The sequence below is a fragment of the Rhipicephalus microplus genome, chromosome 5 (genome assembly GCF_043290135.1).
Source record: "Rhipicephalus microplus isolate Deutch F79 chromosome 5, USDA_Rmic, whole genome shotgun sequence".
Lineage (NCBI taxonomy): Eukaryota > Metazoa > Arthropoda > Arachnida > Ixodida > Ixodidae > Rhipicephalus > Rhipicephalus microplus.
The window spans coordinates 4,919,213-4,932,213 of record NC_134704.1 but is presented as its reverse complement, the minus strand read 5'-3'; the positions used below and the strand labels follow the sequence as shown (position 1 = coordinate 4,932,213).

At 46.3% G+C, this 13,001-nt stretch overlaps 1 protein-coding gene across 2 annotated transcripts in view; it reads left to right on the top strand.

The window, feature by feature from the left end:
- Nucleotides 1-13,001, top strand: part of jar (Myosin heavy chain 95F jaguar) — a 255,795-nt gene that overhangs the window by 75,887 nt on the left and 166,907 nt on the right. For both annotated transcript variants that reach the window (XR_012895116.1, XM_037426322.2), the window contains exon 9: nucleotides 441-606. Coding sequence is in view for 1 of the 2 variants with exons in the window: in XM_037426322.2 (XP_037282219.1) it covers nucleotides 441-606 (166 nt within the window). In the remaining variant the exon portion in view is untranslated. The remainder of the gene's footprint in view (nucleotides 1-440; nucleotides 607-13,001) is intronic.

The following is a 13,001-nucleotide window of genomic DNA, read 5'->3' as shown; positions in this document are numbered from 1 at the left end:
GGTATGCTTCTCACGGCAGTGAAAGAAAAGAAAAGAAAGAAAGGAATAAGACGTAAGCTTGAAGTGTTGTAAATCTGCCATCTCTCATGGAGATACTGTTTTGCATGATGATCGACAAGCGCAGCTGAAGTGCCTGCGCAAGTTAGCAAAGCCATCACGCGTGAATGTTATGTTATGCCACATAGCACTTTGCACACCTTCGAGGATGTTGCGGAAAAGCCTACTTGATATCACTAAAGCTCATAAGCTCTGGGGTGATGGAGTATATATTATAACCTACTATGTTCAAAATAACAGATTGAAAAAATCCTGTGATTTTCGAGACAACAGGGAAAAAGTTCAATATATCTGACTATTTATTTCAATTACTGGTTGAAGACTATGTTGTCATCACATCACATCACATCACGAATTTGTGCCGTAACTTTTTCTGGATGCAGTACCTGCGCCATGGATGCACTCAGTACTTTTGCTCATCAGAGTCCGAGAAACTGCTCAAGAACAACTCCCGATCTAAGGAACACCAAAGCAAGGGACCACTGCGAGACCCAGTTATTGACGACGCCAAGGACTTCTCAAACCTCGATCGAGCGCTGCGGCTTATGGGTACGTGTGCCACATTACAGTGCAGTGTGACACGAAGCAGTCTTTTCACTGTTCCCGTTCTAAGCCCACCAGTGTAAGTCAGTGGCTGGCACCACAGCTCGGCAAACTCGCTCATGATTCTGAGTCGGGGTGAGTAATATTTGGGAGAGTTTGGCTCCAATGAGTTCGAGTGAATCCTAAGTGCAAAATATATTTTGTGAGTTAGTCTTAGTGAGCTCAACATTGAATCGCTGTGGCCCTGTCTACTCATCTTCAGTGTTAAATCGGCTTAAGTTTGTACTCAAGTATTTTCGCAGATCTCAACAATGCGCTACCTCATACTTGTTTATCTGAGGCGTCACTTAGAGAGGGGCCCACCATGACCTTCCCTTTCAAAATCTTTCGGGAGAAGTTCCTGATAAAAATATCTCAGGCGAGTCGCATATTTTATTAACGTGTCCTTATTGGATTGAAACCACTGGTAACTTGTACTTGATGAGGTTATGACTGATGTTGAAGCGGGCAGCAGTTGAAAGGTGAAACTTTTTTCTTGGGTGCCCAAGAAACGCTAAGTCCGACACTCGGTGCATTGAGAGCGGTGAACTGAGCATTGGTCATCGATAAAAACTGAATGGCGGCAAGGTGCATCGGCACTTATGCAGCATCGAACATTCCAGGGTTATCACTGGTGACCGCGTTTCTTCAAGAATAAACTCTGCTGTTTGTGCATTCAAGCCTATTTGATAAACGTAAAATAATCTGTGTAGCATTGATATATGGCACAGGCAGGAGCGCCAGCGAAAGAAAAAAAAAAGTGTTGTTTCTGCTCGCGCTCGCCCCGCTTGACAGCTGGTCAGTTTCACCTCTGCGTTTTCCCCAATAAACATGTCTTCGGCTCACGGCTGAAGGCACACTAACATCTGGAATGCTTCTAACGCGATGCAAGTCAGTATCGACACATCCAGTGGGCCATTAACATAAACCGTGAAAAAGCAGTGTGGCAACACAAAGGTGGTATTGGCAGTATAGAGCATTGACACCAAGATTAAAAAGGCTAATTTATTGCTTACAGGCTCGTGAGTTTGAATCTGGTTGAGTCCAGCATGGTGAGTTTGAGTTCGAGCGAGTCTGGTCGAGGATAATTTTCCCTGAGTCTGAGTGAGTTTTCAAAGAATAATATACTTCTGGAGTGAGTCTGTGTGAGCTCCCTTTTTTTCGCCGACCTATGGCTGTGACCAATGCCTCCTATATTTTTTGAATGCCAGTGCAAATGCGCGCATCTCGATGGGAGCCGTCGGTCCACCTTAGTTTAGGGAGCGATCGTGATGTGACACTACATGGTGGGTAACGCTGCTTGCGTTACACATGCTTCGGAGCACTTTGCCCCATAGATTCGATAGACGTGTTTCGCCCTCCAATATCATACATCTGTCTGATTTGTTCATTCGTGCTGCTGCTTTGTAACTCGAAGCAATGTCATTGCCACTTCACACGGGAGTGCATGCAGAAGCGTTGCAGTGACGTTTTCTCATTGGTTGCCTGCATAGTGCCAGGAACGGCATCACGCTATCTCAAAACACCATATCACTTGCAGAGCCCGCGTGACCACCAACATTGTGATCACGAGGGATGCAAGATGCCGCCCCACAGATCTGCACACAACTGAACAAAAAATTACTTCATATGATTTCAGTCATGAGGCACTGCATAAAGGGATCTCTCCCCCCTGACTGCAAAGCACACGCAAAGGCTAGCCAATTGCAAAGAGCAGGAAAGCGCTAGAGGAGAGGATGGTGGACAGCTGGATTGGGCGCATCTGGCTGGCTGCTGAGCCGAAGGTTAGTGTGCATGTTCGATAGAGTGCCAATCCAAAAGTGCACACCTCAATACAAGTAGGTTTCCAGTCGTCACACATGCTCTCAAGTATTTTTTTAGCAAAAGGAGTTTCAACCAAAGGTTGAAACTCCTTCCAGCGGCAGTTTTGTCTCTTGCTTTCCAGGAGCAGTTTTCTCTGTAGTTCTTTTTTATTATGGCCACAAATTAATTTTTAGTTTCAACAAGTAAGCAACTGCGTGTATTTCTGTTGCCATTCATTATTGTCATGATCAGCCTATGTTCACTGCAGAATCAAGGGGCCTTTTCTAGTGATCTTCAATATACCCCGTCCTACGCAAGCGGAATTCATTTTATGCTCATGAACTTATTACGATACAGTGAGACTTTGTTTAGTCAATAAATTCATTTTTGAGATTTCACAATCAATTGATAGAGCATTTTAAATTTTTTTACCTTACAAAAAATATATCTCATTAGGTCACTCACTGTATCAAAAATAATTTTTGGTCCCTTCTCTTCGACAACTTCACCAAAAGTGTGTGCACACTTCAAAATGGTCTCAAAATGGTCTGGCCCGACTTTGCAAAAAGGGAGGCTGTTGAAGCGTTTGAGCCACCTCAGTCCATCAAAGAACTTCCCAGCTTTCTGTGGCTATTCCCCTACTTCAGAAGATTCATTCCTTGCTTTGCTGACGTGGCTTAGCCTTTGACAAGCCTCCTATGCAAGAACACCCAATTCCAGTGGACGCCTGATTGTTCTGTTTCCTTTCGACAACTCAAGTTTCTGCTAACGTCGCAGCCGATTCTCCGACACTTCAATCCCTCAGTGCCAACAGAGGTTCACACGGATGGGAGTGGTGTAGGGCTTGGTGGCATTCTTGTTCAGCGCATCGCGCATTAACAAAAAACTTGTCGTTGCCTTTGCGAGCAGGTCGTTAAGCAAACCCGAACGGAACTATACAGTTACTGAACAGAAATGTCTCGCCGTTATTTTCGCTGTGCAGCAGTTTTAGACATACCTGTATGGGCGCAAGCTAACTATTATCACCAGCCATCACTCTCTATGCTGGCTCGTCAGTCTTCGTGATTGATCGGGACACTGTCACGAACATATCTTTGGAGTGCTTGCGAAGGATGGATTTGAGAGATGGAAGAAATGCGGGCGTGGCAAAACAAATGCACTTTATCTCATGAAACAAAGTGGCAAACAGTAATCTCACACTTGAAATTCACTCCCCAAAAAGAAACAAGTACAAAATAATCAGCTATACAGCGATACCGCAATTAACAATGATCCAAGTAAATATCAGTACTAAGCCTTAAGGGGGGACATGGTACCTGGAGCAATTTCTTTTATTTATTAACCAAATTCAATTTAAGAGCACAGGTATATGTTTTTTGTTGTGCTGATTTCAAAAATGCTGTTATTTTTTCTGACTCAGTAAGTTATCAAAAAATGATGAGATATTAATTACTAATAATTGGTGAGACAATAGATGAAAATCCACTGAGTAGAAAGTTAAATTTAGTACATGAATGCAAAGTAGAATACATAAGGATTGAACTGCTGCAAGCAGTGTTTTCAAATCTAACAACAATTAGCAATTTAGGAGCTCATCAAAGCTTAGATGTTTATGTCACAGCCACTAATGAACTTGAATAAAAGCAAGCGAGAAAACAAATAATCTGCTTGTAGCAGTTCAAGCTTTAGGCATTCAGCATCACATACAAAAAATTACAGCTGTAGCTGTCCCAAAAATTTAAATATCACTGTTCCAAACAAGCAAAATGAGTAAAAAGCTTGTTCTGAGAAAATTGCAAAAAACATTAACAGCTCAATTTATTCCACAATATCGTAAAATATTTACAAGTTACCAGTTGTAAGTAATCAGTAGCCCCCTGGCACATAGTCTGTCTCCACTTTGTTGCATGTGTGGCATTTTTTCAGGGCTCGGTGCACATTTTCTGCTGATGCACACTTTCGAGTTTAAGCTTCCAGGCGTTGCTGATGTTTTTCAGCCATACGATTGCTGCACAGTGTGCTGGGGCTTAGGCTCAGCTCGTTTAATATTGATGCAGTTGCTCTCACATTTCCTGCATTAAACCTTAGCACTGCCTCCGCCACGGCTGCTTTTACCGTAAAAAGGGAGGCATGGCGCTCCTTTGGTGCAAGCGACCATATGACCGAGTGCAGGCTTTCATTGCCATTTTGAGTCTTCCCTCGCAGGCACCTCCCAAGCAATTTTTTGTTGCTCAGGCGTTCGTATATAGGCAACAAAACCTGACAGACATGAGGAGGCAGTTTGCGAGGGTGTTTTGGTGCTGGCTCACCCCTAGCCTCTGTGGCATTTTGGCGGCACCACGAATTGGGACCTGTTGGGCAGAAGGAATGGTTCCGTGCGGTGTCGTTAGACGTTATGTGATGGTAGGTTGCCATCACTGCCTTGTGCATGGCATCCGCATCTCCTGTCTGCGTTTTCAGTGCTTATCCATAATAGGAGCTTAGCCGCGTAATTAGGTCAGCTGTGAGCCGACCTTTTCCGCCAAGGCTCTGAAGGCCAGAAGCTTTGCTTCTTGAGACGAGGTTGCGTAGTGCCTTGCCCATACGTTTTTGTACGTCGTTCACACAGTCCTCTTTCTCCACTTCTATGTAACCGTAACCTTTCTCCTTTTGGAGTGCGACATACGTACAGCTGTCTCCATCACTAAGTACTGTAGTGTACCGAAAACCATGCCACTCGAGGGACCGCTTCCATAAAATAAGAGCTTCGTCCACTTCCATTTTTCTTGACTTTTTGTTTGTGTTCTTTTGACATTTGTGGCCTTTCTTCCAGCTTTCGAAAGACGGGTCGCCTTTTTTTAGACCCGTTCCGCATCCCGCGCAGAAATTGCTCAGGACAACGTAGTCCAAACAAAACCCCGTGAACAGTTCTATCACGGTGCTGACGCCGATGTGCGAGGAATGTCCGCGAGTCATCCACGACTCATCGAACGACACCGCGATGTTTCCGGAGTTGCTGAGGGACAAATCTTGATAGAGTTCGCGAACCGAGTGTGCACACTCGCTTGTCACATTTTTGGCCGCACGATCCGCTGCGAGAACCAGCTTACCTTTGAGGTAGCTTTGCCACGTCTTTGTGTGGAGGCCTCAGCTGCTAATGTTCATCAGCGAGAATATATCATTAAAAGCTGTTTGTTGGTTTCCTGTAGCTTGCATGGCACGAGCCGTGAGAACATTCATACAGAACGGGTTTGCCTTCGGTTCACCACGGACGCAGGGCTAGCTTCAAGTCCACGTCACGTCTCTGCAGTTCATGCACACAAGACACAGCTTGACGGCGAGTCCGTATTCACGATCGTCTCTGACGATTTCTAGGTCACAAGCACCGCATAATTTACATTTCGCATGCACAAGCAGAGTGTTTACCAAATCTAAGCTTACAATTGTAAATACACTCGCGCCAGGTGTTTCACATGCGGCATCGACATTGTCGGTCAGAAGATCCTGTCGCGGGGGTGGACGACATGCAGCAGTTTATCTTGGGCTCTTTTTCTTGTGCGGGCTGCAGAAACTTCGTATCGCAACGCACGCGACCATCGGCACCTCCGCACGACGATGGGCTTGTTAGGCCTAGGTCCGTATCAGCGGCATCAGCAGAGGCGGCGGCCACGTCACTTTCGACGTTCGGCTGCGTTACACTCCTCTTCCGGATGTTAAGTGCGCATCGCACTTTCTTCGCCTCAAATGCTTTTTTCGTGTGCGACTTCTTCCGAGCCATCGTTCTTCACTTCGACCACATCGGCGTTGGTCACACACACTGAAAACATGGCGCATGGCCGACAGCGCGGATGACCGCTGTGCAGACAACAAGAAAGGAATTCCGCCAATCGTATGCTTAACTCAAGTCACGTGCGCTAGGCAACGAATGAGGGCTTGCACTGGGACTCTTCTTTGCTTGCTTTTTTGAGAAAGCCAATGGCAGCATAGAATAGGAGTTAGCGGAAAATGAAGAAGAAAAATAGCTCTTTCAAACGAGACCAAGATAGCCATGCTCTAACGCGTGGAACGGCCGCTGCGTTTTGCGAAAAAAGGGCCTTTTAGCAATAACTTCGGCTGCAATTCTGCCAGTATTGTTGAAATAGAGTTAAGCTACAGCTAAAATATTAATGCAAGAGCTGATAAACTTTGTGTAGTCGTGTAATAAGACCTCTAGACTTCGAAAATGCCATTTTCCAAAACTTGATTTTTTTGCGATTTTTTTTCGTCCCAAGGACGCATGTCCCCCCTTAAGGGGGGACGCGGCCTTTGAAAACCGAAAAATCGCGAAAAAGTCGATTTTTGGCAAACCACATATTCGGGCAGTATGTGTCATAAACTACCTTTTCTGTAAATATCAACGTCTAATTTGTCGCGAAACCATTTGAAATAAAGTTTAGAACATGCCGCGGCGGCCCTCGAGCGGCGCGCGAGCGCTCAAAATACCCCAACTTGGCGTGATCGCAGTTTAGCGCCGCCATTTTGGTGTTGTTTTGTTTGTGAATTCTTGCTCTTTCTTTCCCCGCCACCTGCGTCGCCGGCGGCAGCGCAGGAGGGGAGCAAGCCGCTCATGATTGGAGGGCTCGCGAGAGCTTTCAAGTTTCCCGCGGCTGAGGCGCGCAGCTGGGATTGGGCGAAGCGGGCGCTCCCCAAAGACGCGGGGGAGCCCGTGACTGCCATTGGCTGCTGCCCGCGATGACGTAGCGCTCTTGCGCATAATGTGGCCGATGCTGCCGCTCGTCTGCTGCTCCTCCGTCCGGCGTCTTTGTGTTCCGCTCGCTTCTGTGTATCGTTGCAGCCGTTCGCATACTCTCCCTGTTTCAACTGTCTTCGAAACGATTTGCAACCGTCTTTACGAGACGATTTTCAACCGTCTATACGAGACCGTTGATGTGTTCGCTCACGATGCGCCCAACGAAAAAGAAGACGCTACAATCGTTCGGTGCAAGGAAGCGAGCTATGAAGCTTGTCCGCGCGGCGAGGCTCTCCGCTCGCACGTGCGCCGACGGTGATCGCGCCGACGGTACCTGTGGGGCAGCTTCTGCTTCATCTACGCAAGAGAGTGGTCGCATCGACGCGCCTAGCGACAGGACTCCTGCTCCGCCGGTGCAAGAATTTGTCGTTACAAGTGCGCCTGGTGTCTCGTGCTCATCGACAGTGGCTTCCGCATCTTCTCTTTCATTGGCCTCGAGTGCGATCGCGTCGTCAACTGTGCATTTGCGAACAAGTTTCCTGACGTGCGAGGAGAAAGAGGCGGCGGATCAACAACGCGCTGCTGTGCAAAGAGAACTTGGCGCTATGCCAGCGACGGAGCGGAAATTTCAGGCAATGGAGCGCGATCATGAAGCTGCCACCGCTACAAGTGAAGGCGAAAAATTTTTCCTTGTGCAAATGGATGCCCTAGACGAGCTGCTATCTCGGACCCCGTGCCACCGGTGCACCGCGATTGGGATGAAGGTACGAGGAGGCAACCAACTTGGACTTGCTGCAAAGCTTGAGCTAGTATGCTTGCATTGTGGAGTTGTTTCAAGCTCATAGAGTTCATCTCGTCAGGATGACACAAAGGCCTTTGATGGGAATGTAAGAGCCATTATGGCAACAAAACAAATAGGCAAGGGACAAACAGCTCTCAACGACTTTTGGGCAGCGATGAACGTGTCCCATCGTGGCCTCCATCACAAGAACTTTCAGAAGCACCTGAAGAAATTCAGGGAACCGCAGACACAATGCATAGAAAATTTCTATGCAGAATCTGCTTCTGCTGTAAAAGCCACTTACAAAGAAATGGATCAATATTTCACCAGGGATATAACAGTTTGTTATGATGGAACATGGCACAAGCGTGGGCACACATCCCATATTAGAGTCGGGGCAATTATCGAATACCATACGGGCCTTATCTTGGACGCCGTTGTTCTGTCTAATCAGTGCCTTGGTTGCCAAGTAGGGCCAAAGCCTGGAGACGCAGACTATGCATGCTGGCTGGAGAATCATGTGTGCCAGAAAAACACCGACTCTAAATCAGGGAGAATGGAGGTTGAGGCAGCTATCATCCTCTTTTCACGCTCACTGTCGAAGCACAACCTCCGTTACACAACGCTCGTGTCTGATGGAGATAGTGCCACCTTCTCTGCCCTTGTACAAGAAAATGTTTATGGACTGGTCCCCATTTCAAAAGAGGAATGCCTGAACCACGTTCAGAAGAAGATGGGGACTGCACTTCGCAACCTTGTGCAGAAAAGTGACAAGGCTTTGGGAGGGAAGGGCAGGCTGACAAAGGCCCTCATCAACAAGTTGACAGATTATTATGGCTGGGCCCTACGGAACAATTCCGATGATGTGGCTGCAATGCGGCGGGCAGTGATGGCATCGTACCACCATGTGACGTCGACGGATGAGGAGCCGCACCACGACTTGTGCCCAGAGGGTGCAGACTCCTGGTGTCGTCACAATGCCAGCAAGATTACCGGTGTTCCACCTCCGAAGCATTCGTACAAGCTGCCACGCTATGTTGCAGATGCACTTCTGCCCATTTATGAGAGGCTCTCACAGGCTTCTCTTCTGCAACGCTACCTGGGAGCAAAGACGCAGAATGCATCAGAGTCCTTTCACTCTGTGCTGTGGTCCCTCATGCCCAAAGAGCAGCATGCGTCACTGATTGCTGTGGAGACAGCACTGCATGATGCAGTGCTAAGATGCAATGCTGGCTGCTACAGGGCCACCCAAGAGCTAGCTTCATCAGTGGGGCTAACACCTGGCCACCTGGCCATTCAACGGGCAGCCGAGAAAGATTCTCTGCGCTTGAAAAAGGCTAAGAAGCGATTCCTAGAGAAGATGGAAAGGCGGCAAAGAAAGAGAGTGCCAAAGGACATCTCCAGTTACGCTGCAGGTTCATTTTAGAACTGCCTATGTGCTCAAAACTATCAAACATCGTTTTCTCAAAATGACTTTTTTGGCTAGTGAGGCTGGTTATTCCAGCCATATCTCTGGAACCGCTCATTGGATTTCCATAAGTCTTTTTTTAATATGTACATGAATAAATTTCTGAGGGGGTGACAAGCCCGTTTTTTCAATATATTGTGTGTGTTATTTATTATATTTAATCAAAATTTGATTGATAATATCCTAATCACGAACACAAAGTTTGATGGTCTGTTAAAACTTTTCAGCAAAGAAATTAAAAAAAAAGGGCTCTGTTACCCCCTGGAGTATCAATCTGGGAATCATCATAGTTAATTTCACAGTTCCAGCACCTTTTGAAAGTTCTCCAGGCCTGGAATAAGAGAACCATGTGCACTACCCTGATATTCTGCTGTAACTTGAAAACCAGTGAACATAACTTGATGAAATTTTGTAGTTCTTCTAATGCTTTTGCTATAAGTCTATCCTGAAAATTTCATTAAGATATCTCAATAAACAAAAAGTTGGTATCCGGTGGTAGCCTCCCCCCTTAAACAATTTAGCGCCGAAAGTAACAGTTACAGTACAAACTCCCACTGGGCGCAACAGTTCTCCAATCACTGCACAAAACGTTGTCTGGCTTCCCCAAGAGAACATCACTTTCTTGCTAAGAAGAGTCTTAAAATTACGGCTCATGACGGAAACAGTTGCTCCCGTGTCGACTAACGCGAATGTGGGGATACCATCTTTAGGAACACTGGCCCTATTTTGTAGCATGAAAACTCTGGAGGCATATCTCTACGCAGTAAAAAACGTCCGGCGATCTCACCTCTATCGGCCGCAGCGTTTAGTTTCCCGGCGGAGGAGGAGAAGTGAGACACCTGACAACCTGGTGATGGTGACCGATGCTGGCGGGAGAAGGCTGGTGGCGTTACACTCCGCACAGAAGCCAGCGAATCGCTGCGGAAGGTCTGTTACAAGTCGGTTCGGTAGTAGCCGCTCGGTGACAAGTGATAGTCTCTTCGAGTACTTGCGCGCCGTGAGGATGCCGGGGGTCGTTGATTCTGCGGCAGAGGTGACCGACGCGGCTTTGAGCAGAAGCGGGCTGTATGTCCACGAACGGCTCAATAAAAGCACAGAGGTGCTTCACGCCCCACTCGCTGCTGAAGATGGTTAGTGGGATAATCTTGCCATGCTGCCCTATCGGGGGGTGACCTTTGCACAGAGTCGCTTCGCGGATCAGACATGTAGACATGATGACGCGACTGTACTGGCGTCCTTGAGTCGACGAAGCCCGCAGCGTTGATGGGCGCAGGCAGAAGCCACATGGCGTATAAGAACTGTGGTCATGTGCTATCGATGGCGTAGCAGCGTCCCGCCGATCAAGTTCTTCGTGCACTATTTCTCGTATTATTGAAGCCAGACCGCTGGGTGGAGGGACCGCATCGATGCTTGCGACCGTTGTGACGTTGGGGAGTCTACCAAACTTTGCCGAAATACGCCGAGCTTTAAGGGCCTCAAATGTTCGGCAATGTCGGATGATGTCATTGGCCGACTGCAAGTCATCCTTTCCTATAAGGTAGTGATAGATAGCCTCCGCAATGCCCTTAAGGAGATGCCTGACCTTATACTCATCAGTCATTAATGGCTCCACAAGTTTGCAAAGCTTGAGAAATTCAATATACATCATACATGTCTCCCCAGGGACTTGAGCACGTTGCTCAGGGTCTGCTCAGCACGCTTCTTTATTGTGGTCGGACCTCCAAAACACTTCTTGATTTCGTCCACGAAGTTCGCCCATGAAGTCAAATTTTCCTCATGGTTCTCATACCACATCAACGCGGTCCCTTCAAGAAAAAGTGGTACGTAGTTATGCTGGCTGGTAGTGTCCAAGTGGTTATATAGGCTCACCCGCCGGTAGTGCTTCAGCCATTCATCGATGTCCTCTCCAGGTTCCCCAGAGAACGGGCGGGGTCTCCTGTAATGGTGTCCATAGGTGTTAGGCGCAGCTGGTTGGATTTCGCCGTCAGGGTTCATATTGACTGGTAGCGGCAGAAGTTTTGCGAGTCTGCGGCTTCGGCGAAGCTTCAGGGATGTGTCTTCTACCGTACTTGTCCGGTGATCCAAGGCGTTACCCAGCAATATATTAAAAAAAGCAGGGGTCCCAAAACACTTTCCCGGAGAACACCTGATGTAACCTGAAGTTTGGATGAACAGTGACCACTTATATAAACCAATTGTGTTCGATTTGACAAGTATGCAGAGACCCAATTTACAATAAAATCTGGAAGGCCAATATTTTTAAGTTTTAAAATCAATTTATTGTGGGGAACTAAATCAAAAGCCTTCTTAAAGTCTAAGAAAATAACATCAGTATGCCCTGATTTATCAGGAATAGATGCAAAAATATGTATGACTGTGACCAGTTGAGTGACAGTGGACAAATGCTTTCTTAACTCATGTTGAAATGGCGTTAATATGTTGTTTTCATTAAGAAAATTAGTGATGTAGTTAGCTATGGCATGCTTCAAAAGCCTACAAGAACAAATTATAGATATGGGGCGTTAATTTGTATCCAATAATTTGTCTCCAGATCTCAATAGTGGGACAGTTCACCCTGTTTTCCAATCCATCGGGACAAGAACAAGACAGCTAGGCGCAGAAGATGATCACAAAGAATTTAGCAACCATCGCGGCATATCGACGCAGAAATGCATTGTGATTGTTTTTGAGACCAGGCGAGGCTTTAGTCTTTGAATTCAGAAGCATAGATACAACTCCAGATAGGGACATGTCTGTATCAAGATAAGAAGAGGTAGCATAAGTGCGTGCGCTATCGCAATCTTTTTGGAAAACGCTTAGAAATTACTCATTGAAATGCTTCGCTATGCTTGTTTTATTTGTAATGATTGTATCATTGTGAATTATTTGAAGAGTACCTTCTTCCTTGCGAGATAATTGCGACCAGAATTTATCAGGAGCTGCCCATATGAAGTTTGGTAGAGTATGTTGAAAATAAAATTGCTTAGCACATCGAATAGACTAGTTTATGAGTGTCTGGCTTGTTCGAATAGTTTTCTGGGATGCACTACGAGGTCTTAAGTTTTTTTTATGCAAAATGTCACGGGTGATCCACAAAATTTTTTCGAGATCCTTTTCTTTTTATTTGGCCCAAAGTTTTCTATACACTAAAGACACAACTTTTTAAATGTCTCCCATAGCTCAGAAACATCAGACCCACCAAAATTGCTTCAAGTTTATGTCAAGAAATCTAAGACTTTCATCTGCTGCATGAAAGTAATTTTTAACTGTGAGAGCTTTAGAAGGAGCACTTTCCTTTGTCAAAAAGTGGTATACACACTTTACCATTTAGTGGGCTGAAAGACCAGGTTCAATTCTCGCAGAGAAGTCAGTCATGCATCGGCAGAAAAACACAAACAAGATCTAATATAGAAGAGGAACTACCCTGAACGCGAGTAGGTTGTCTAGCCATCTGTTCTAAACTACTGCACATGCAGTTAACTGTAAACAAAGGCACTGGATTCATTAAAAGTTAAACGAATTCTCCCGAGTTCTTCAGGGCGGGAAGGTATCCGTCAATCCTTGGAAAGAAGTTTTCGTCATGTAATTTGTTCTACCCTGGA